Source organism: Fistularia commersonii, chromosome 1 (genome assembly GCF_037954325.1).
Source record: "Fistularia commersonii isolate RoL2024-O1a breed Wild chromosome 1, RoL_Fcom_v1.0, whole genome shotgun sequence".
Classification (NCBI taxonomy): Eukaryota; Metazoa; Chordata; class Actinopteri; order Syngnathiformes; family Fistulariidae; genus Fistularia; species Fistularia commersonii.
The window spans coordinates 13,509,455-13,532,863 of NC_141284.1; the positions used below are offsets into that span (position 1 = coordinate 13,509,455).

The following is a 23,409-nucleotide window of genomic DNA, read 5'->3' on the forward strand; positions in this document are numbered from 1 at the left end:
TCATAAACAGTTACACACTGACGACCCAACAACTTTTACAACGGCCTTGTTGTCATGCCAAACTACTATTTATTGTGGACTAATATTCATTCTTAAATACAATGTTTTTCCCCTTTTCTGTGACATTAATACAAGTAAATAGACAAACATATAAGATCACTTGAAATTTAAAGCACAAAACAATCAATGCCAGGAATTAACCAATACCTCTGATTGATAGATTCCTGAAGTAGTGAGCTTCACTCCAACTGACTTGATCGAAGCACTTTGTGATCAAATTGACCATTTTCATGTTTATGTAATACTTCGACAGAGGTGTACACTGACAGCTGCAGATATCAGTCATATTATACTTGAGTTCGTTCGACAGTTCAAGTTCCCTATTTCCATTCCTGTCAGTCTGTACATGTTGGAAAGGGGATATACTGATTGTTATTAAAAATGCAAGTATTGGTGTCTTGAGTCAAGCCAACAAATAAAGATGTTGTTATGGGACCGGACTGGTCAGAGACACAGACCTGATAACTGCTCCAGCATGATAATATTGGATAATGTCTTTAAACAGGCATACTGTACATGCTTGTAAGTTAGTTGGATTGCAGTCTGATAATATATAACTAATGACAAACCTGTTTACCCATGCTCGGCTCTTTCAAAGTTATGAATACTTGTTTGTTCTTCAAGTGATGATGAAAGACATGACATTTGCTTACTGACCTCATATACAGAAAGACTAAGTCTCTGGTAACACTAATCACTCAGTATTTTTGTTGTTCTCCAATGTCACATAATTACACTCATATATGTATCATTTGGGAGGGTGTAACGGTGCCGCAGTGGTTAGTGCTCTGGCCTTACGGCACAAAGGACCCTAATTTAATTCTGACAGGGGACCTTTCTTTAGGTCCCCTGTCAGAGTCTGCGGTGGTTTCCTCCCACAGTCTAAAAACATTGAGCAGGTTAATGGGCAAAATTACTCAGATGTGCAAATGAGAGAGTGAATGTGAATGTTTGCCTGTCTGTTTATGTGGCTCTGCGATTAACTGGCGACCTGTCCCGAGAGGTCCTCTCACCCGATGGCTGGATAGTCTCCAGCATCCCCCATGACCTTGAGTCATTTAAGTGGTAGATGATGGATGTGCGCTTGTTGCCTGGAAGCAACCATAATATTTATCAGCAATATTAGTTAATGCTTTTCAGTGTCGGTAGCCATGCAACTAATTTAACGTCGCCCTTGGCTCAGCTTAGCCTGGCGCTGAAAAGCCATGTACACATCCTGGTCTAATGGCTGAACTGTTCATTACTTCTCAACCTTTCCTGTGCTCTGCAACATCCCTGTTACCGATTTTAACATAACCAGTGGTGCAGGAAACAAGAATCTGTAAATACCAGATATATCCAGTGTATGAGCCGTAATATGTGGAAAAAAGATTTGTTCTGTTCCACTGCTCACTTGAAACATAGAAATGGCAAGCTTGGGAGTGTTTGCTGGGTCCTGGGCTCAGCTCCATCCTTTGGCATGCGTATAGGCTGACATAGATAGCACAAACAATTCAGTCAAGCCTCTTGTATCAACACTATTAATGATTCTCTACATGTCTCCTACTTCTGTCCTCAACTGATGGAAACTGGTCTATCATCATACATACTTGCTGCATGTGGGAGTGTATCAGCCCTATGCTGGGCAAAAAGTATTAGTTTGGTAACACATAGATTAATTGGTTTTCAGACCCATGTATGGGATATCTACCTTGGTGGGGTGGAGCAGAATATCCCACAAACACTTTTGTCCCAGGTCACACCACAAACAAGCCCTCTGCAGCAGAGCACTCATAGTGAAATTGGGTTGGACTCAATTGGTCAGTGATCCAATCAATGGGATAAAATGTGGCCAGAAATTACATTTATGGTGGAATTCTAGAAGATGAAATGTGCCCACAACAACTTTTAATAGTATCAAGTGTAAGAATCAAAATCAGAAAAAAATGTATTTATCGCAGAGGGGCAATTGAGGGCACATCTTATAAAATGTTAATATTAATGTAAAAAGAACAACTCTTTCTGTGCATATGAACCAGCATTGTTTTAGTAGAGGTTGATTTGGTGAACTTTGCCCTTTTGGATCACAGCTACCAATTTTTAACTGCATTTCCCCTCCAGCAATAAGGGTCAGGTGATCCATTTGCAAACATTGTTCAGTTCATTGCCAACAACCGATTTGAAGAGATAGTTTGAGAAAATCAAAATGTATGACAACAAAATGAGTGAAAATTTTTACCTTTTCAGTTTCAACAAAGGTCAAGAAACGAACAAAGGTCTTCGTTTCTTGACTAACAGCCCGATATATACTCATATACACTGTACCAAACCTGAATAATTTCAGGCTTGACTGTATATGTACATACATATATGCCTACACACATACCGGCAAGCTCCACATTATTCACATCTCAGGGGTATGAATCATTTGGGCTTGACTGTATATATTATATCCCATTTTTTCCTTCTACAAAAGTTGTCTGAACTTTGAATTAGTTCTTGCATTGAATGATCCATAACTTTTCAGGTCACTTGAACAGTTTCAGCTCACACCTGCCGAGTTTACTTGTGACTTGTGTCAGATTGGTTTTGGATCATGTTCTCACCATAAACACTGGGACAGTACAAATTTTTTTAGTGAACAATGGGACCTCCACAAAAAGGTCTTACAAGTTGTTCTTGTGTGCCCTTAACAGTCAATGCTGTCTTCAAACCCTGGCCAAATTATCTGCACAAGGAAGGGGCATGTGCCCATATGTGTGTGTGTGTGTGTGTGTGTGTGTGTGTGTGTGTGTGTGTGTGTGTGTGTGTGTGTGTGTGTGTGTGTGTGTGTGTGTGTGTGTGTGTGTGTGTGTGTGTGTGTGTGTGTGTGTGTGTGTGTGTGTGTGTGTGATATACAGCAGTATCCATTACACAGTAGTATTCATTTTTATAGTTTTCTGGTGAAAAAGTTTTCACATTCAAAAGACTGGGGTGCAAAAAGAGTAGAAATCCTGGAGGCACCTGACCTAGTAACACTGCCTGTGGTGCAAAATTCAGTACCAAACCCAGCTGAATTAGTGTCTGCTCTCATTCATAGTCATTGCTTCTGTTAGGGAGGTTTTATTTCACTAAACACATGGGACTGTAACTCATAGTTGAATGAGACAAAAAATCTTGTTTGGTGACTGATAATGCAAACATACAGAAATTGCATCTCAACAGGCTATCCATAACCTGTGAAGTACTGCCTTTGATGCTCTCAATATAATGAAATAACTTATTTTATTTATTTTTTCGCACCAGTATATATTATTGAGAATGTAGTGTAGTGGGTGATGTTCAACTTAAGCATTGTTTTGCATTTACCTGGACATGTAAGTCAAAAGCCAGATGTCTCACTAATGGAGTCCTGGTGTGGGTGGGACAGAGAGGGCTGAGAGGGAAGGTACAGCCTAAAGCAGACCGCCATTTTTTCAGCTGAGCTCTCCCATACTGCTGCGGTTTAGCTGAAAGGGAGCCTTGTCAGAATTCTTTAAATTCTTGTCCAGGTAGCAGCACACGTCTTCCTCTCCAGTGTTCTCTGCCACAACAATCTTTAAAAACAGACCTTAAGTCCTAAAAATGAAGACGAGGACTACAAAAAACATTATTATTAAAAAAAAACTTTTTAATGTGGGTTAGTTTGACAGTTGTTTTTTTTATCTTAAGGTCTTGTCAGTTGTTATTATGGTGTTATATTAGTCTTATCATCTTACCAGCAGACAGCTTTAGCTGTTAACAGTGGAATTACAATTATGATTGTTTTGAGACAGGAGAACTGAATAAGGAGGACAAAGAATTTCATTGTCAAAGCTGTTGAACATTAAGATGCTGGGAACAGCTTGAGTCTATGTTTTAATTTTGCTAACTATAAACTATTTGGAGTGTTGTAAGTGTTTATACTGCTCCTTTCCACATGAAATGTGAAGCTCTTGTGTGCTATCTGGATTAGAAGAGAAGAAGAATCTGGGTCAACCCTTTTAGTGATAATAGCGATGTATATATAGTTGGCACTCCTCCAGAAAATGTGAGTGAAATTCACTTTGCCAGTCTCTGACTATGCCCATTACTCAGTGAACTGTGCTTCTGTGATTGCGAGGGGCCCAGAGTTGAGGCAGAGCAACACATCACACAACTGTGATGATGCAGGATGATGTTCTGCCAGCATTCTTTGAAACGCTCCAATTTCAAGTGGTGTTTGTATGTGTGGTTAGTCAATCAATTTACCAGGCCACTGATGAGTTTATCTGGCTGTGCTACTTTGTAGTATCTTTCAGTATAAGTAAACTGCTTGGTTAGAAGGGTATTGACAAAGCAGTGACATGCTCAGACACTTAAAATGTTGGCGTGTGATCTGAACAGTCAGTGTTGCATGTCTCTCAGCAAGAACTTGCCCCAGCATGTTCTGTTTTGCGCCCCCCCCCAGATAGACAACACTTCCTCTCTAAAATTGGTGGAATTCCAGAATCTGGCCCGCGGTTGGATGAAGTCGATAGATTTTGTCTGCCAACAGGCTTGCCCTTTTTCTCCATAGGTGTCAAGTTCCTGCTTTGTGCAGTCAGACAGGCAGGTGGGTCCTCGGTTCTTTTGGCAGATGTAAACATATCAGTGCAGGAAGCAGACTGAGTAAAATACAGTAGTTTATTATTTCCTGCCTGTAATTGGTTGTGTTACTTGACAGCTATAAACAGGCTTTACCATTACGGTTCTGTACAGACTGCATGCTTATTCTCACGAAGATCGAGATTCTTTTTTTCACATAAGTTTGTGTACAAGTGTTTTCAGTTTTTTCTTCTCTGTAACTACTTCTTTGCCTTACCGAGTAAAACCTTATGGGATAGATTTTTAAAACCAAATCTTTTGTCATCAGCCAGAGAAAGTAACATCATGAAGAATTTCAATTTGAGATAGCAGACTCTTACTGATGGTATAATGATTCGCTGTGATCAACAATAGCAAAGGCTATTGAATTCTTCATCTGTGCTCTGTCTGTTTCTGCAGTTGGTAATTTAAGTAGCACGTGCACAAAAGTAACACAGGATTAATGCTGATTTCAGGCAGTTGAAGCTATCAGTAAAATTTATTTCACAGAGACAGTTGAAACATGAGGCCTTTACCCTACGGCTTGCCACTCCCTCAATAGCTTACTCTGAGTTCCCATGTGCTGGGTTTGTATTTGTATTGTTTTGTGCTTACCATTGTCAGACAGCAGCTGCATGTTGTTTAGAGAGATATCTGTTGATTTACTGTATCATGCTGAAATGGTCATCAAGGTGACACTATACTGTCAGAAACTTTTGTTTTAATTTCCACCCATGCCTAAAGCATACTTCAGAAGTGTGTCAGAACGGGTTATCCTATAATGACATCTGTCATTGTAACACTTTTTAAACATATCATGCCATTTGCAAGCTCCATTTTTCATTGGTTCTCATCATAAACATGTCCTCCCAGTACATCTTTATTGTGTTTGCAGAGATTACATCTTGTGAATTTTGTTTCTGTTGCAGGCCTCACATGCTCAGCCTGTGCCAGTCAATTTTCAAAGGCTTCACTGTGCTGGAAATGGGTTTCAGTTTTGCCCAGGAAAGACAGAGAGACCTTTGTGCCTGCTGCCCAACAGTCCAGTCAGTTCCAGTGCAGGGAAAGATTAGGGACATGGAGAGCTAATGGGCTAAATTGAAGGGTAGCCTTTGAAAGCCTGTGGTGTCAGCCAAACAACTCCTGAGTCCCATTCAACCATGCAGTAATTACAAGCTTATAGGACAGTCTTTTAGCCTCTTTGTCACAGCTTTGGAAACACTTGCCCGTTCTACTTGGAAACCTATTTGCCTCCCGGTTTGCAGACTCTTGACAAGGTGTCCTCCAACTTCAGCATATTGTTCTTTTTTTGCGGGATACCAGGCAGCCCCGCAACAGGGATTCCCCTGCCCGAGACCCTGGGGTTGCTATCCAATACTGCGTGTTAATAATGAACTAGATCTATCCTTTTTGCTCATTTCAGTTGGTCATTCCAATGAGTCATTGCACTACTCATCTGTCTGTCTGTCTCTCGGGTTTGTTTCCATGTAGTATATCTGTGTTATTTGTCCCTTTGGCTAAGTCACTGTAACACATGCTGGCGCGTTTTTCACGGGGGCACGGTATTCTGTTTCAGTCAAGTCGTCTTTGTCTAGATTGATCCTTACAATCAGAAAAACAGCTTGTGTCTCCTCAGACATGTGCTGTGTTATCACCAGCCTTTTTCTGCATCTCTGTCACGTCTTTGCTCATCTCTTGACAAGCCCTTCAAACCACCTGTGAGGTGAGGTCAGAGGGCTGATAACAGGAAGTAGACCTTGTTTCATTAACAGGCATGAACTGTCTAGAAATGGCATGCAGACTCGTGAAAAATATGTTTAATGCTGCTGGGGATAGACAGTGGTGAAATCTGTGTTGTTGTTTTTTTTGCTTTATGTAGAGTGTCTGTATTCCCCTAGGCAGTCTATTTCTGTCTCACTCCCACAAATACACAGGATGCATGATTTCTGTCATAATGCAAAAGTCTTTCTTTTAATCTAGTTAGGCCTGATTTCTGTCTGTCTATCAGAAATACGTTTAGAAGACTGTTTTCTAGGACATATCTGTCTCCTGTGTGTTACTCCTATTCATCCCTCTCTCCCAGTGGACACCCAGAACTGTGGGACGCTCACCTTTCCTCTCCGTTTTCATAATTGTTCGTACCATAAATTAATGTGTTAGTAGAACGCCAGTTATCTTTTAATTAATGGGCTTCTATTTACCCATTTTATAAACTTGTTAAGTGTCAATATCGGACAGACGGAAGTGGTCATTTTCGTTCATGCCATCTCTAATGCTGGAGATTTGAAGATTTTGTCATAAATAATGATAGATATTATGAGTGATATATGATATATGAGTGAATCCTTACACCTTACATGAGCTACCTCCTCCTTCTGAAGATTTTATTTGTGCTCTAGCACAGTGGTCCGCAACCTTTTTGTATTAGGGACCAGTTTTATGCGTGAAAATGTTTCGGCGGACCTGTTAGAGGCGTGGGGCTTAAAATAATGATAACTTTTGTCAGTTCACAGTATTTAATCTGAACACGTCGATTACACTTCATATTAGGCAATTATAATGTTGAGTGTGGCAGTAAGGCGAAGGCGGAAACGTTTTTTTAAATCAAAAGATCTGGAATGTCTAATGATAGAACTGTAATTTGTACCAAGAACATTTGCTTTGCGGACCGGTACCAAATGATCCGCGGGCCGGTACTGGTCCAGACCAGGGGTTGGGGACCACTGCTGTACCAGAGAGAGATGAGAAATGCTGCTGCACAAGGAAGGGGCAGCTCGCTGCTCATGTGATCATTGCCACAATCAGGCTGGGTTGACAGGGAGGAGCCTTAATCTCCCTTAGTGTCAAACTGCCAAATAGGCCCAATTTGCCAAGGAGAGGATCATCACCCACTTCTCAAATGGCTTTCAAATGGCCCCTTTGCTGCTTGATGTGGAGCTTGGGATATTTGATCCCTCAAAACTGTAATTCTGAATTATAATTCAGCACTGTTGGCTGCAAAAGGGGCACAGGGGATATCTATCACAAGCCAAGAGCCAGGAATAGAAGTTTAAAGGTCTGCCAGCTGGAGTCAACAGATTGATCAAAGAATCCCATAGCGCTTTGGATTTTTGGGGGATCTTTGTCAGAAACGGAATATAATATTCACAAGCTCATTTTACTTAACAAAAAGAGTAGTGGGATTTCATTAGCTTAGACAGAGCCATCTACTGTATATGGTATCTTTGTAAGGAACAGTTCAGTAACTCAGAATAAACTTCGCACATATACATTTTGTGGATGTGGATGCATAAGCAGTGGTGCTTATGGGCCCCATCTATTCATTTTTTTAAATAACCAAGTAATTACACTCAGAACTGTTATCAAAGACATTGTATTAAGGTTTTATAACGGTAATTTGAATTGTTTTGGATGTAGATGGTGTTTCCTGCCCCATCTGTGAAAAAGTCCATTGTCACACCAAACGGGTAAACATATTGTGACATTAGTTAAGTGGAACAAGGGAAGGAGGAGGCTATTCATTCTTATACCATTCAAAATTTCTCCCTCATGCTGTGAGTAAAAGAGGTTTGGTTTGTTTCTATCTGTAGCTTTAGACTAGATGCCACTAAATGCCTCCAACCGGTCCTCATAAGATTTAACAGCAGACATGAATCTGGTCAAATTATCAGTAGTTTTAGGAAACTAATTGTTGAATCTGATTTGAATAAGGTGGATTTTCCATGTTTCACAAGATTCTTATTCTAAGCTTGGGTTTCAAAAGCGCCTTTTATCTAAGTTGAACATGTAATGTTTTATTGTCTCTGGTATAATCCATCAGAATATGTTCTTGTCAATTCTACATGTTTAAGTTTTTATACATAGAACAATATCTAAATACTTGTAAACTCAAGCATACAATCATAGTGCTTTTCTAAAGATACAATAAAGCATTTCAGAGTGTTTATGCATCTGTATTTACGTGTGTGTGTGTGTGTGTGTGTGTGTGTGTGTGTGTGTGTGTGTGTGTGTGTGTGTGTGTGTGTGTGTGTGTGTGTGTGTCGATAGGTTTCCAATACTGCTTCATAATGTAAGACTTACCTTGTGTAATCTTATTCTTTTCCTTTTTTTCTGCTATCACTGCAGTAGCTGTGGCAAAATATATATTTATCAATTTCTTTTCTTTACAGGATGATGTTTGGAAGAAAACATGACAAGTTGTGTCTATATTCAATTGGAAGAAGCACAATGCAAGCTTGAGCAGTGAAGAGCAGGGCTTGACCCTTCTATTTTCTTCTTAAAATCAACCTGCTCATCTAGTCAGGGAGCAGTGTTCCATTCCAGGGTCAGCAATGCCAACCTGCTGAGTGTCTTTATGTTCTGGCAGTCGTGTCATGACCAGCCTGAAGCACCCACCCATGGAGTGCACCGTTGGCGGTTCTGTCCCTGCCAGTGATGAGTTTTACACGCACCATCTTTGTACGGTCAATGGAGGGCTTGTGCCAGCCCGAACAGACAATGCCAACTCCACTGTGAGCACAGGAGTGCCCAAAATGGGTGTCCGGGCTCGGGTGGCTGATTGGCCCCCAAGGAAGGATATTACAAGGGCTATTTGGCATCCTGCCATGGAGACCTCTGCTGTGCCCCCTGCAGTAAAAAGTCACATCAAGTTAGGGCCAATTATAAGCCCTCAGGACTCATCAATGCTGCGCAACATCCAGAGTACGTTAAAAAATCGAACCCAGGTCCAGGCAAACAACTACAGCCCTAGCAGTCATTACCTGACACCGGGACACTTCAGTGACCCTTTACATAGAAACCTGCAGCAGAGACGAATCCGTCAGCGCAGCAATAGTGACATGACTATAAGTGAGATGGAAGGTGGTGGAGACAGCGGAGAGGACTGGGGTCCCCCATCCACAGCCAAATGGTCCCCTCTTCACCGTGAATATGGAAGCACATCTTCAATTGATCAACACGGAGCTTCTGGCGAGAGTTTTTTTGAAATGCTGAAGGGATATCAGGGTGAGAAGGTTGACCAGCGTAGTCCAGCTCCTGAGAAACTGGAGGATATGCTGAATGTCGGGACCAAGCAGGGTGTGATCGAACTTCAGGAGTATGCCTCAGAAATCCAGCCCCCGAAAGCCAAGGATAGAGAAAAGCCCCCAAAGAGACGCACAAAATCAGAAACGGGGGGTGAGTCGATATTTCGTAAACTCCGGAATGTGCGGGGTGAATCTGACTCCCCCAGAGCAGGGTCTGATGTAGAAGATAGTCGTACAGAAGAGATGGGCCCCCCTCTGAAGCCCTGGGTGTGTCAGAAAGGCTTCGCCCACTATGACGTTCAGAGCATGTTGTTCGACTTCAACGAAGTAATTCATTTGCGACAGACTGCAAACAAGAGGAAGAATACCACCACAGGGGCGTCTGCTGCTGCTGTAGCATCTGCAACGTCCACCCTCTCATCCACCCATAGCCTTCCTTACAGCTCCCCAAGTGGCAGCCAGGAAGAGCTCAGTTCTAGAGACAGCCCTGGCATGGATGCGGGGGACGAGATGAGCAATGAGATGCTGCTAAGTTGCCCCTGTTTCCGCAACGAGATTGGTACTGATGCTAACGGGAGGCACAGACTGGGAACAGGCGGAGCAGGTTGTCATGGCTGTGGCTCAGGGAACCTTGCGGAAGGAAACTTGTACGAAACATATGTTAGCACACACTGCACAAATGCTGGAGTAGCAGTGCTGGAGGGACCAAAGGAGAGCTCCAACCTACTCAGTGAAAAGGGCAAACAGTACATTGTGGAGCATGTGGACCTTGGTGCTTACTACTACCGGAAGTTCTTCTATCTAAGAGGTAAGATACTTTATCTTTTTCCATTAGCCTGCAGGATTTAAAGTGGTATCAAAAGGGACGATTTGTCAATTTCTTCTTTAATTCTCTTTCTCACTTCCATCTTAGAACACTGGAACTATTTTGGAATAGATGAGGTTTTGGGCCCAGTAGCAGTCAGCTTACGCAGGGAGAAGCTGGAGGAAGACAAGGACCGTGGCCCGCAATATAACTACCGTCTTATCTTCAGAACAAGTGAGGTCAGCCTGACACCGACCTGCCAACATCCAATTCAGCAGAACTTCATTTTAAGTTTTCCCTAGTGGGTTGTGAATGCAGTCATATTATTTAAACCTTTAACTCATCATGAGTACTCATCGTATTTCACTAGTTGATTTGCTACTGACTGAAAGCAGCTGGTTTTACTGTCTAACTGAATGGAGATTTGGTGAGCAATCTAAGTATAACTGATTCCATGCCAGGATTCTTGCATGGGCATGGACTGTACAATAGCATAATCATTAAAATAGTTGAGTATTTTTATTCACTACAGTTGAATAATTAGATTATTGTTTAATGAATGATAAAAAAACAGGCAAATTCTTCTTATTCTTCTCCTTTTGTCTTTTCCCTTCAGGGGTTGCCCCAGCAAATCAACCATCTCCATCTAACCCTACTCTCTGTATCCTCCTCTCTCACTACGTCCATAAATCTTCTCTTTGGTTTTCCTCAAGACCTCCTGCCTGGCAGCTCCAATTCCAGCATCCGTCTACCAATATATTCACTATCACTCCTCTGTACATGACCGAACCATCGCAGTCTGGCCTCTGTAACCTTCTCTCCAAAACATCTAACATGCGCTGTCTCTCTGACACTCATCCTGATCCTATCCATCCTGGTCACTCCCAAAGAGAACCTTAGCATCTTTATCTCTCCGATCTCTAGCTCTGCCGACTGTCTTTTCGTCATTGTTACTGTTCCTAGGCCATACAGCATCGCTGGTCTCACCACTATCTTGTATACCCTTCCTTCAACCTGTTCTCTGCTCTCACTGCAGTTCACAATGTCATCTGCAAACATCATGGTCCATGGAGATTCCTGTCTAACCTCATCTGTCAGACTGTCCATCACTACTGCAAACAAGTAGGGGCTCAGAGCTGATCCCCAATGGAGTCCCACCTCAACCTTGAACTTCTCAGTTACCCCTACAGCACACCGCACCACTGTCTCACAGCTAGCATATACTGCATGTCCTGCACCAGTCTATCATACTTCTCTGCCATTCCAGATTTCCTCATACAATACCAGAATTCCTTTCTTGGCACCTTGTCATATGCTTTTTCTAGGTCTATAAAAGTGCAATGCAGCTCCCCCTGGTCTTCTCTGTACTTCTCAATTGGCATTCTCAAAGCAAATGTTGCATCTGGAGTACTCTTTCTAAGCATGAACTCATACTGCTGTTCACAAATCCTGGCTTCCGCTTTCAGTCTAGTTTCGATTTCTCTTTCCCATAACTTCATTAGGGGCAGCCTGGCGTAGGAGGTAGAGCAATCATCCTTGGAACCTAACATTCCAGGTTCGATTCCTTGCTCCTCCTAGTTTGCCAAAGTTTTGTTGACCAAGACATTGAGCTCCTAACTGCTCCCCTGGTGCAGGTGGATGGCAGCCTACTGCTCATGGTTCATCTATGATGGGTTAATTGCAGAAAATGAATTTCCCCACAGGGATTAATAAGGGATACATTCTTAATTATTATAATTGTATGGCTCATCACCTTTATCCCTCTATAGTTGTCGCATTTCTGCACATCCCCCTTATTCTTAAAAATGGGCACCATCACACTTCTTCTCCATTCCTCAGGCATCTGCTTACTCTCTAATATCCTGTTGAATCTAGCCAGAAAGTCTACTGCTGCCTCTCCTGGACACCTCCTTACCTCCACAGGTATATCAACAGGACCAACTGCCTTTCCACCCTCATTCTCCTCTACCCTCCTCTACCCTCTTCTATTCTTCTACCCTTGCCTCGCTTTCATTTTCTTCATTCATCAGCTCTTCAAAGGACTTTTTCCATCTTCCCATCTTTCTTCTTACATCTGTCAATACATTTCCCTCTATCCATAATCACCTGAACCTGCTGTACATTCTTTCCATCTCTATCTCTGTTTCGCCAACCTGTATAGATCATACTGTCTGACCTTACTCTCCAACTGAGCATACAAGTTAATGCATGCCGTGTGTTTTGCCTTTGCTACTTCTGTCTTTACCTTATGCTGTTTTTCCTTGTACTCCTGCCTGTTCTCTTTAGTCCAGTCCCCTCAGTGTCCCACTTCTTCTTTGCTAACTGTTTTCTCTGTATCTACTCCTGCACTTCCTCATTCCGCCACCAAGTCTCCTTATCTACTTTCCTTCTAGATGATACACCAAGTACTGTCCTACCTGTCTCCATGATTGCATTAGCTGTAGTTGTTCTGTCATCTTAAAGCTGCCCCTGACCACCCAGAGCCTTTCTCAACTTCCTCCTGAAAACCATACAATAATCCCTTTTCAGCTTCCACTACTTTGTCCTCTTGATCTTCCTTGTCACCAGCCATCCTACAAACCACCATCCTATGCTGTCTGCCCACACTCTCACCTACAACTACTTTGTAGTCACTGACCTCTCTCAGGTTACCTTGTCTATAAAATGTAGTCTACCTGCATGCTACTACCTCCGCTCTTATAAGTTACCCCTATGTTCCTGTCTTTTCTAGAAAAAAGTGTTCACCACAGTCTACCAGGATCTGTCCCCCTGTGTTCCTATCCTGTATACCAAATCTGCCCATCTCTTCTTCATCCCCTCAATTGCTTGCACCAACATGCCCATTGAAGTCTTCTCCAATTTCCACTCTTTCATCTCTGGAGACATTCTGCATCACTTGATCTAACTCATTCTAACTCCTTCTCCTGTAACTCACATCCCACCTGCAGGGCATAGCCACTAACAACATTGAGCATCACACCTTCAATTTCCAGTTTCAAATTTACAAGTCTATATGACATTCTTTTCATCACCAGAACATTAGTAAAAAAAATCCTCCTTCAAGATAACATTTCTCTTCTTGTCAGCACCATGATGGTACAACTTCAAACCTACTCCTAAGCTTCTAGCCTTACTATCTATCTGCCTGGTCTACTGGACACAGAGTATATCCACCTTTCTTCTCTGCATCATGTTGACAAACTCCCAACCTTTTCCTGCCATAGTCCCGATTTACTACTCTACTCCTACTCTCAGTCCCAAACTCATATCTTTCCTCTTTACTCTCTCTGTTTCTGTCTTGGGACTGGCTCAGGGAGATGCTTGCCCATGCCGCCCTGAGGCTGCATTGGTTTAAAAAACAAAACAAAAACATGCAAATTAAATCATTTAAAATGTTTATACTTGTTCAATGCAGGAAGCAGCAGTCTATCTTTCATCAGAAAAAGTAAAAAAAAAAGTTCTTTGTGGTCTTAGTCACGCTAAAACTTTTTGAAAGAATTGTCATGATGTTCTGGATAAAAAAATAAGGTCTCAAGTCTTTCATTTCCCCTCAATTTTGGAAGCACACTAACTTTGCCTATTCTCTAGGTAATTCTTTACTCCCCCTTACTGGTGATTTTATTGTAGATATATGTGTCAAGTTCTCCCATATACAAGGTGAGCAAAACTGAAGTACTGCTGTGCCTGCATGGAAGAGCGAACAGCTCGAGGTGAAACCAGCTTTCCTTATTATGCAACGAGCCCTTGAGCAATTCAGCTGTCTTCCAGTATCAGCAATGTGCAAAGAAACTTCATCTTTCAGCCTCCAAGGCCTGTCAGTGGCCAAAAACCTCAAACCACTGAATGTAGAGCTTTACTTCTCCTTTTCTATGAAAATAAGCTCTCATGTTCGCATACTGTTTTGGCTGTGAATCTTTTTTCTGGGATTTGGGGTTGTGAGATCTATTATATGGACATACATTCCCAGACAGAGTTTAAAGGCACCTGCATAGGGCTGTTATTTCAGGGGTGAAAGTAAAAGAGGGGGGGCTGCATCTAGAGCCCCTGACACTTGAGACTGAAGTACCCACTCTTCTTCCTTCTAAACATGTGGAACACAGGTCCATTTCTCTTCTGTAACACTCAAGCTTCCAGAAAAGAAAGTCTGTTCCAGCTGTTTATGATAGCAAAGTGCTTGAGTTTATTCCCAAAGTCCAGCACAATGCCGACTTTGTGTATCCAGGATTCTTAGACAAGCCCTCCCACCTCATCTTCCTTAGCTCCCATCTCCATTTATCATCTCCAGTTATCTCTTGATATGTCAGTGCTTTAACGTTTTCTATTTCCTGACATGTGGGCATGCATTTGTATGGTCTTTTTCTAAGGAAAAGTTAAAAAGCCCCACACAGATTCCTGAAGTCCACTCTTTCTTTTCCCCTGTTCTTATCCCTATTCTGCTCTTCCTCCATGCCTTTATGCATTCAGCTAACAACCCTACGAGGTTCTATCCTGGAGGATGCAGTGCTTTCCACCTCCAAGCATGGAACCGCCAGAGGGCTGCCCATTAAAGAGGTGCTGGAATACATTCTGCCCGAGCTGGACCTGTCCTGCCTCAGACTGGCCCTCAACACACCAAAAGTCACTGAGCAGCTGATGAAGCTGGATGAACAGGGGGTAGGAAGATACAACAAAAACACCTAACACTACTACTGATACAATACTCTAACAAACGTGAGAGAAGCATTATAATAGAGTCTATTACAATGCAGTCTATTAAATAGACTGTCGTGAAATTATACCTTTTCAAATTAATTATACAAAAAACATGCTATTTAAAATTTGGTTTCTGAGGCAAAAATTCTTTTCCCTTTTTTTAGCTACGACCTTCACTTGAATAATCATAAAAATAGATTTAGATTTATCAGATTAGATAGCTTTTTTTATCCCTACAGTACACAGTTGCGTCCTGCAAGCACATTATGAAAAGAACATTGTGTATGTTATTACAATTGTGTTTGTATTACCTCTCCAGCTGAGTTTTCAGGTGAAAGTGGGGGTGATGTATTGCCGAGCAGGTCAGAGCACAGAGGAGGAAATGTACAACAACGAGACAGCAGGACCTGCTCTGGAAGAGTTCCTTCACCTGCTGGGGGAGAAGGTTCGCCTCAAGGGCTTCACCAAGTATAGAGCCCAGCTGGACACTAAAAGTAACAATTATTAATTTGTAGCACACACACACACACTCTCAGTGAAACATGCTGTACATACAAGCATAGTCTACTCTGTTAAATGAGCCTTGTGACAAAAATGTTTGTAATGCATAACTTTTAGTGTAATCATACCTAATATTTTCCCAGATACTGTATTTGCTTGACATGCGCAGTTTGTATTGAGGATACCCCCATTTTTTTTTTTTGATGGCCTGTTATTTCTCCCCCTTTCTCAATCAACATAAATTCTTTACTGAGCAGTGGCCTTTTGAAACGCAATTTGTATTGAGGATACCCCCTTTTTTTTTTTTTTTGATGGCCTGTTATTTCTCCCCCTTTCTCAATCAACATAAATTCTTTACTGAACAGTGGCCTTTTGAAACTTGCCACTCTTTATTTTTATACATATATTTTTTGATCATTCTCTATTATGTGTTCAGCCTGGTTCCAATGTCATTCACCTTTCCTAGTAGCCATATCACAAGAGAAGCTGTGCACAGCTCTTAAAAAGACAAATCTATCCACCAATTACAGAGTCTATGTTTTTCTAGTCAATTAAATATTTATTCTGTGCAACGATTTAAAGTAACTCAAATCATTCAGAATGTTTTGAGTCATACTTCTTGAATATTTAAGTAACAGGTTCATTTTTTTCTTTACAATTGACTTTGCAAGTAATTTTGGTCAGGCTGATAGCGATCCACATCTTAACATTTGTGTTGCTTTATTTACACAATACCAAGCACATGGAGATGGATTGCAGTAATGGTGTGACTAGTCTTATCTTAAATTTATATTTCTCTTTTGTTCACCTCAGCGGATTCCACTGGCACACACTCACTGTACACAGCATACAAGGACTATGAGATCATGTTCCATGTGTCAACTCTGTTGCCTTACACTCCCAACAATAAACAACAGGTAAATGAGCAAGGCCTACATTCTGTTGTCTTTTATCAGGAAATTACCTTTTTTTTTTTCAAGATATGCACCAATGAAAATCCTGAAAGAAGGGGGTGCAATTGGAGGAAGACATGCCAGGACTGATATTAGAGGCAACTCCTCTTCTTTGTTTTTCATTTTAGAGAAGCATTTTATTTTTTATCAGTTGAATTCCATTAAATTGAAGTTAAGTTTTACCTGCTTGAGATTTGTTCTAAGATTGAATCCTGATGTATCTTCAAAGCCTGATTATAGTCTTCTCCAGAGTTGGCAAAACTCGAGTCAAAACAGAACAACCACCGGTGCCACAAGTATTATTTTAGTATGACATCTCACACATAAAAAACTGTTTTGGTGGATATGTATTAATTCCACAATGAGTCATTACAAAATATAAAGCACCCTTGAAAATACAATTTATGTTATTTTCCTTTTTTATCCATCAGTTGCTGCGAAAGCGCCACATTGGGAATGACATAGTGACCATCGTGTTCCAGGAGCCTGGTGCACACCCCTTCACACCAAAGACCATTCGCTCCCACTTTCAGCATGTTTTCATCATCGTAAGAGTTCACAACCCCTGCTCTGACAGCACATGCTATAGGTAGGTCATCATGCTTTCTCACAAAATGACACATAATTAAGTTTGGCCAAATAAAGTCATGAGAACCAATTGAATACAGGAGCCTTAGTTTCAGATGTTTCCCATATTTTAACCCCCCCCCCCCCCCCCCCAATAGACTTGGGCAAGTTTACAGTTTCTCTGAGTCTGTAAATGTTGAGTATGAAATTGTCAGACTGACACTGAAGACACAAGTCGACCACCAGTGTTGAATATATTTGAGTACGACTATGTAGATTCACTGTGCAACATTGTAAAAACCCATGAGCAGTGTGAGCCGAAATCAGGCACAGGACTTTCTGCACACCATTCCTAAGTGCCAGCAGCTATGTTTTATTTCCATGTAGCAAGCATTAAGACAAAAGCTGACTGGAAGGTATAGGTCACCGCCAACATAAAAGCCATCCGCACAACTATCATAGATCTTTCTTGACTATTTCGCAGCAGTATGATTGCATAAGTAAAAATGTATTTGATTGTGGGGATTATGGTGCTTTAGCGATTGTTTACCTGATGACACTGGCTGATTGTTGGTCCTGGTGATCAGGCTATAACTCTGACACTCGCTGTATTTGCTATGCACAGATTATTTTGCACACAGTTGCTCTATGTTTCTCCATTTCCTCCTTATACCTCTTTCCCATGCTCAGTTGCACACAGTCACACACACTTGCACGCACTATCCCTTTCTCTCTAATTCAATCAAAGGCTCACTCTTCACACACTCATACAATGCAAGCATCCACCCTCTCCTCCCCTTTTCTGTGACCGCCACTTTGCCTTGGGGCAGCATGAGCCAGAGTGGTCTGAAGGAGTTAGCGCTGTGCTCATGAAGTGCTCCCTTCATCTGGACACGCATGTGATTGCAAAGGACTGTTAAGAGCAGAGTCCCTCCGAGCTCACAGTCAATCTTAGGAGCGGATGGGTCAAGATATTCTTCAGTCTCTCAGTGCACAAAGTATTTGTATTCAGGCTAATCATTTTAGTGCCTTACTTCTTTTCTTTACTCTGCCAAGTTTGATTGCTTTTCTTTATTTTTTTTTTGTATTGACCAACTGATCCATCACATCTACAGGTAGACACGCTTTTTCTTTTGGCTTTATCTCAAGGGGAGTTTTTACTCCTCTTGGTGATTTTAAAGGAAAAGAGGAAATGATAAAATGCTATTTTTCCTGGTTTTCATTAGGGATGAAATGGAGCTATTTGGGACAAAGAATTTTTGGGGACGATCAAAATTCTCCACCCAAAGCTGCTGAGAATCCATGCTTCTATTGCACTTGAGAACTTCAAAATTGTTTGTCACAAGTCTTTTCATGGATAACTTGCTCTGATGACTGATGTGGAAAAAAAGTGGGTCCGACGTCAAGCTACAGTCCGGCCAAAGAGATTTGAAACACTGTCTTTAATATGTGGTGTGTCTTGTGTTAGACTGTAGCTGCAGAAAGCAACTGAGCTAAAATCAGCCTACCAATTCCTATTGTTTTTGTCACTGGAGGAAAGACTCAGGATAGTTTTCCTGAGAAATATCTAAAATTGGGAGGTAAGTTTTTGGTGCTAGTTTGGATGCTTGCACGTTGTGTTTGCTGAAAATATGCTGAGATGATTACACTTTGTGGATGCTTTGGAAGTTTTGTGGATTTTACTGTTCTCTTTCTAATGCACAATCCTGCATTCATAGAAGCTAGAAACTACATTTTACAAAAATTAATAATTGTTTCAATGGTGGCTGGAGTTTTATGCTGTCATTACATCACTAAACTCCATGATAAACCACATGTTATTATTTGTTGAATCGTCTACTTATTAATAGCCTGTTGTTACCTGCTGCTGAGATTTGGATATTGCCCAGGTCACATTGGGCTGAACCACAACATTTGAAGAGTAAATGGCCTCGGGCCAGCAGGGTGCTAATCTGCTGCTTTCAACTGCTGCCTCAAAGTCACGTGGGTCAGACAAGGCAGATTGCATAACTAAAGCTTTTTTTTTTAGGAAATGTAGGCTTTTTGTGCTTGCTAGCTAAAGCTGCAGTGTTACTTTTCCTCAAAACAGTGTAGGATGTGATGGTGTTTATGCCATGAGGATGGCCTTTCAGCTGTCATAAAATGAATAGTGTGTGTTGCTAAAATCAGGACGATTTTCTTTATTTACCCACTGTGCCCTTTATGAACGCTATGGTGAGGGAAAATAATTTTGCATGCAAAACCGTTTTTTAGCAGCTAAATGCTTTTTTGCCACTAGAAGTACCGCACACTCTTGCTATTTGTTTGCATGCCTCTGTTTAAGATAGTGGAATGAATCTGCTGGCTTTCTGGGAAAAACACAGTTGTCTTTGTGTTTGAAGAGAATCGTGAGAAGACAGGACAGGAGCCCACAGAGAAATGGTGAAGCTTCAATATTGTAATCCCCCAAGTTAAAAGTGAGAATTGATATTTTTTTATAACATCCTAAACCATAAAGCCAGATAAGAAGAGGAAATACTTTTCTTATTGTCACATATTGTTCGACAAAGTTCAACAGGCTAGGAGGAGCCAGGAATCGAACCAGAAATGTTCAGTTCCAAGGGCGATCGCTCTAACCCTCTGACCACAATGCCCCAATAACATGTATTGCTATATATTGCTTGGATTACAACATGTAGGACGAGTTGGGGACTCCCAGTTATTAATCCCAGGTATTACCAGCAGAGGTGTAGTCACGGTAGTTAAAAACTTCATCATATCTATTTTTTTGTATGTATTATGCTTGGTTTATTTTGGCTCAAAAGGTACGAAACAGCTTTGTCCCAACCTGTGCTTATTTATAGTAATTCAACTCTGGTACAACCATTATGTACAGGTGAAACAGAATCATGACAAGATAATAAGAGGAGGGCACTTTTTGGGGGAGCATCCTCTTTTACATAGAGGTTTTGCTTTCCTCGCCCTGGTTGCCTGTGCAATGCGCTATAACCCAACAGATGGAAACAAATTATGTTCAGAGCTAAAATCCCTATAATCTTTTCAGTCCTGGCTGAATTAGCAGCCCCTGTAGTTACTGGTGGAAACTACAGTTTCATACTGCAGTCACACAATTCTCAGTCCAACACAGCAAACTGGTATGGTGAAATAAATGAATTAAATAATAATGTTAAAATCAACCAATAGTTGACCTGTTTCCATTATTATGTGAGGAATTACCATCTGATTTTCTGTTGCATGTTGCATGAACCCTGCAGAGAGCAAGACATTGTGTTGGAAAAGTGCAGCCTGCAGCTCTGAAAACGGCTCACTGTAGCTGCTCCTCTTTTTCCATTACTGCGTTACATTTCTAAGATGACATTGGTCATAAAATTGCTGAAAATGAAAAGCACATTACACACTTCTACAAACAATGTTTTACCAGTTACATTCATATGTCTGAATCATCTGAAGAAATTAAAATTAATTATTTTCATTTTGCACTGGATCAAAAAAGGCATTCCTCCAGATAATGTTATGAAAAATAAATAAATAAATAAATAAATCGGCCGCATCGCATTTAAGTCGTTGTGTTCAAGGCGTGTGAAAAAAGTCGCGGCTTATCGTCTGGAATTTACGGTAAGTCTTTATTTGTGTCAATTTGTTTCTTTATGGTTCAGGTTTATTCAGTCTTTCTTGTTTTATTTTGTTTTTCTTTACACATGTGTCTGAAATCATGATTTATGTTTCATTATTCTTCCAACCTTATTGTCTTTTTAAATTCTAATTTATTTTCATCTCTTAGTGTGCAGCTGCTACTATGGTAGCCTACTGAAAGCGTTCCTTTCTTTCTCCCTTGCAGTGTGGCAGCCACCCGTTCCCAGGATGTCCCCTCCTTTGGCCCTCCAGTCCCTAAGGGTGTGACCTTCCCAAAGTCCACTGTCTTCAGGGACTTCCTGTTAGCCAAAGTTATCAACGCTGAAAACGCAGCCCACAAATCAGACAAGTTTGGAACAATGGCAACTCGTACACGGCAGGAGTACCTTAGGGACTTAGCAGAACGCCATGTGACCAACACCCCTGTGGAACCAACCGGGAAGTTCCCCTTCATCTCTCTGGCCCACAAACGTCGCGAGAAAGTGCGTCCCTACAGTGGAGCGGAGCTCCGAAGCCTGGGTGCTGTAACCTGGCAGGTTCATGCTGAAGACCAGGTCGCTGGTGCTGAACGTGAATGCCTGCTGGCCATTTCCAATGACTTCATTATTCTTCTGGACCAAGAGGCCAAAGCAGTTGTGTTTAACTGTGCAACACGAGATGTGATTGGGTGGTCAACTGGAAGCCCTGCCTCTATGAAAATCTACTATGAGCATGGTGAGAGTGTTTCTCTGCGCTCCATCAATAACAATACAGAAGACTTTGGAGAAGTTGTAAACAGACTGGAGGTCAGTTGCTTCTGATTGTCTCTCAAACACAGGCACACACACTAGCATAAAACGCACATGTGTGACCTTGAATATCCCACTATTTTGTTGTTCACAATATTTAGCTGAAAAGAAAAACTGAATAAATGTTAATTTATGAATCAAGTTCAGTTTGTTTCTTGATAGAAGCAGTCAAAAGAAATCAATGATCCTGTTATTTTAGCAGTACATGGGTATTACCCCATATTATGCAACTACCAATATTACAGCTATAATGTTAAAACTATGATAATAAGTAATGCAGACTATAATACTGGGTAATTTTGTGGTATGAGGTCATTCCTGAAGTTTGCAAAATGGTGCTGGTAAATTGTCCCTCAACTGAGAAATTATATTTGATGATAAACAAAATCAAGAGTTACTACTACATGTCCTAGCAAGTATCATTTGTTGTGATTGTGAGTCTATTTCAATAGCTATTTTTATGGCAGCAGCTGTTGGTGATATTAGCTATAACAAGGCTGATGTAGAAAGAAAGAAATGAAGACAAAAGATGTGTAATGACAGATATACAGAGAATGTAGAAAATTGGCAAATACACCAGAATATATATATATATATCTTATTCCAAAATGTATGTTTGGAATAATCCGCTCTTCTCTAATGTGCTCCTCCACACCTCTGCTTCTTCAACTGTTCTAATCTTTAGCTATTGACCAAGGGAAGTCAGACCACGGAGATGACACTGCGACGCAACGCCCTCGGCCAACTGGGCTTCCACGTTAACTTTGAGGGCATTGTGGCGGAGGTGGAGCCCTACGGTTATGCCTGGCAGGCTGGGTTGAGGCAGGGTAGCCGGTTGGTGGAGATTTGTAAGGTTGCAGTGGCCTCCTTGTCACATGAGCAGATGATTGACCTGCTCCGCACCTCTGTAACTGTGAAAGTGGTCATCATCCCTCCACATGACGACTCCACACCACGCAGGTAGAGCGGGCAACCTGCTGTCTGACACTTTGACTGTGTTGTGTAGTGTTGTGTTAACTGATGCCCCATGTACCTACAGAGGCTGCTCAGAAATATATCACATGCCACTAGTGGATTACAAGAACCACAAGGAGGGGATGCCCTATGAGCTGAAATTCCCTTTTCGCCCGACCACCAACACCAACACCAAGTGGCCACGGACATCATCTAGTCCTCAAACACGTCCTGCTGGCACAGGCGGGACACTAATCAAGGCCCCTTCCTCTGACTTCACAGACCGAAACCCTGCTGTTATTCCCCGCAGTTTGTCTAGTGATGGCCGACCCATCAATCCCAAAAGGTCTGTGAAATTATGCAAAATACTGTTTGAGAATTTGAAGGCACACCTTCCTCTCTTAATACTCCTTGTGCATATTCACAGGTATTCGCCTGGAGATGACAACTATGCTCTTGCCTGTTCCATCATGGGTCGCACAGCTCACAACACAAATGCCCCCTCCAGCCTCTCCTACAGTGACGCTATTAGCTCCAGTCAGTGGAGGCAGAAGTCTGTGCCTGATGGGTTAGTTTTTCCTCACAATTTTTTTTCAGGATAAATATATATAATATAGGGAAACAACATTGTAGCCTCTTGAGGTCAACTAGCCTGCAACTAACACCTAAAGGCTTTCTCTCTCCCAGGGTTAATAACAACTGCCAGTCCCCTGTGTCATCCATGCGGCAGTTGGCGGGTGACCCAACCAGTGGGAGTAAACTAGGCTCCAGCACTGGTATCTCCTGGTGCCGAACTGGGGAGGGCGATGCAGCTAGCAGGCTGGGGGAAAAATCCACAGCAGGTAGTAAAT

The 23,409-nt window shown here is 41.7% G+C and overlaps 1 protein-coding gene across 2 annotated transcripts in view; it reads left to right on the plus strand.

Annotated features, from left to right (window-relative positions):
* The window catches only part of LOC147237436 (signal-induced proliferation-associated 1-like protein 1), a 38,362-nt gene that overhangs the window by 6,416 nt on the left and 8,537 nt on the right, over window positions 1-23,409 (plus strand). For both annotated transcript variants that reach the window (XM_086149032.1, XM_086149023.1), the window contains exons 2-12: window positions 8,811-10,473; window positions 10,579-10,709; window positions 14,935-15,123; window positions 15,482-15,656; window positions 16,477-16,580; window positions 17,048-17,205; window positions 21,022-21,601; window positions 22,290-22,564; window positions 22,644-22,904; window positions 22,986-23,126; window positions 23,246-23,400. In XM_086149032.1, coding sequence (XP_086005158.1) covers window positions 9,015-10,473; window positions 10,579-10,709; window positions 14,935-15,123; window positions 15,482-15,656; window positions 16,477-16,580; window positions 17,048-17,205; window positions 21,022-21,601; window positions 22,290-22,564; window positions 22,644-22,904; window positions 22,986-23,126; window positions 23,246-23,400 — 3,628 coding nt within the window. In that variant the 5' untranslated portion in view covers window positions 8,811-9,014. The remainder of the gene's footprint in view (window positions 1-8,810; window positions 10,474-10,578; window positions 10,710-14,934; window positions 15,124-15,481; window positions 15,657-16,476; window positions 16,581-17,047; window positions 17,206-21,021; window positions 21,602-22,289; window positions 22,565-22,643; window positions 22,905-22,985; window positions 23,127-23,245; window positions 23,401-23,409) is intronic.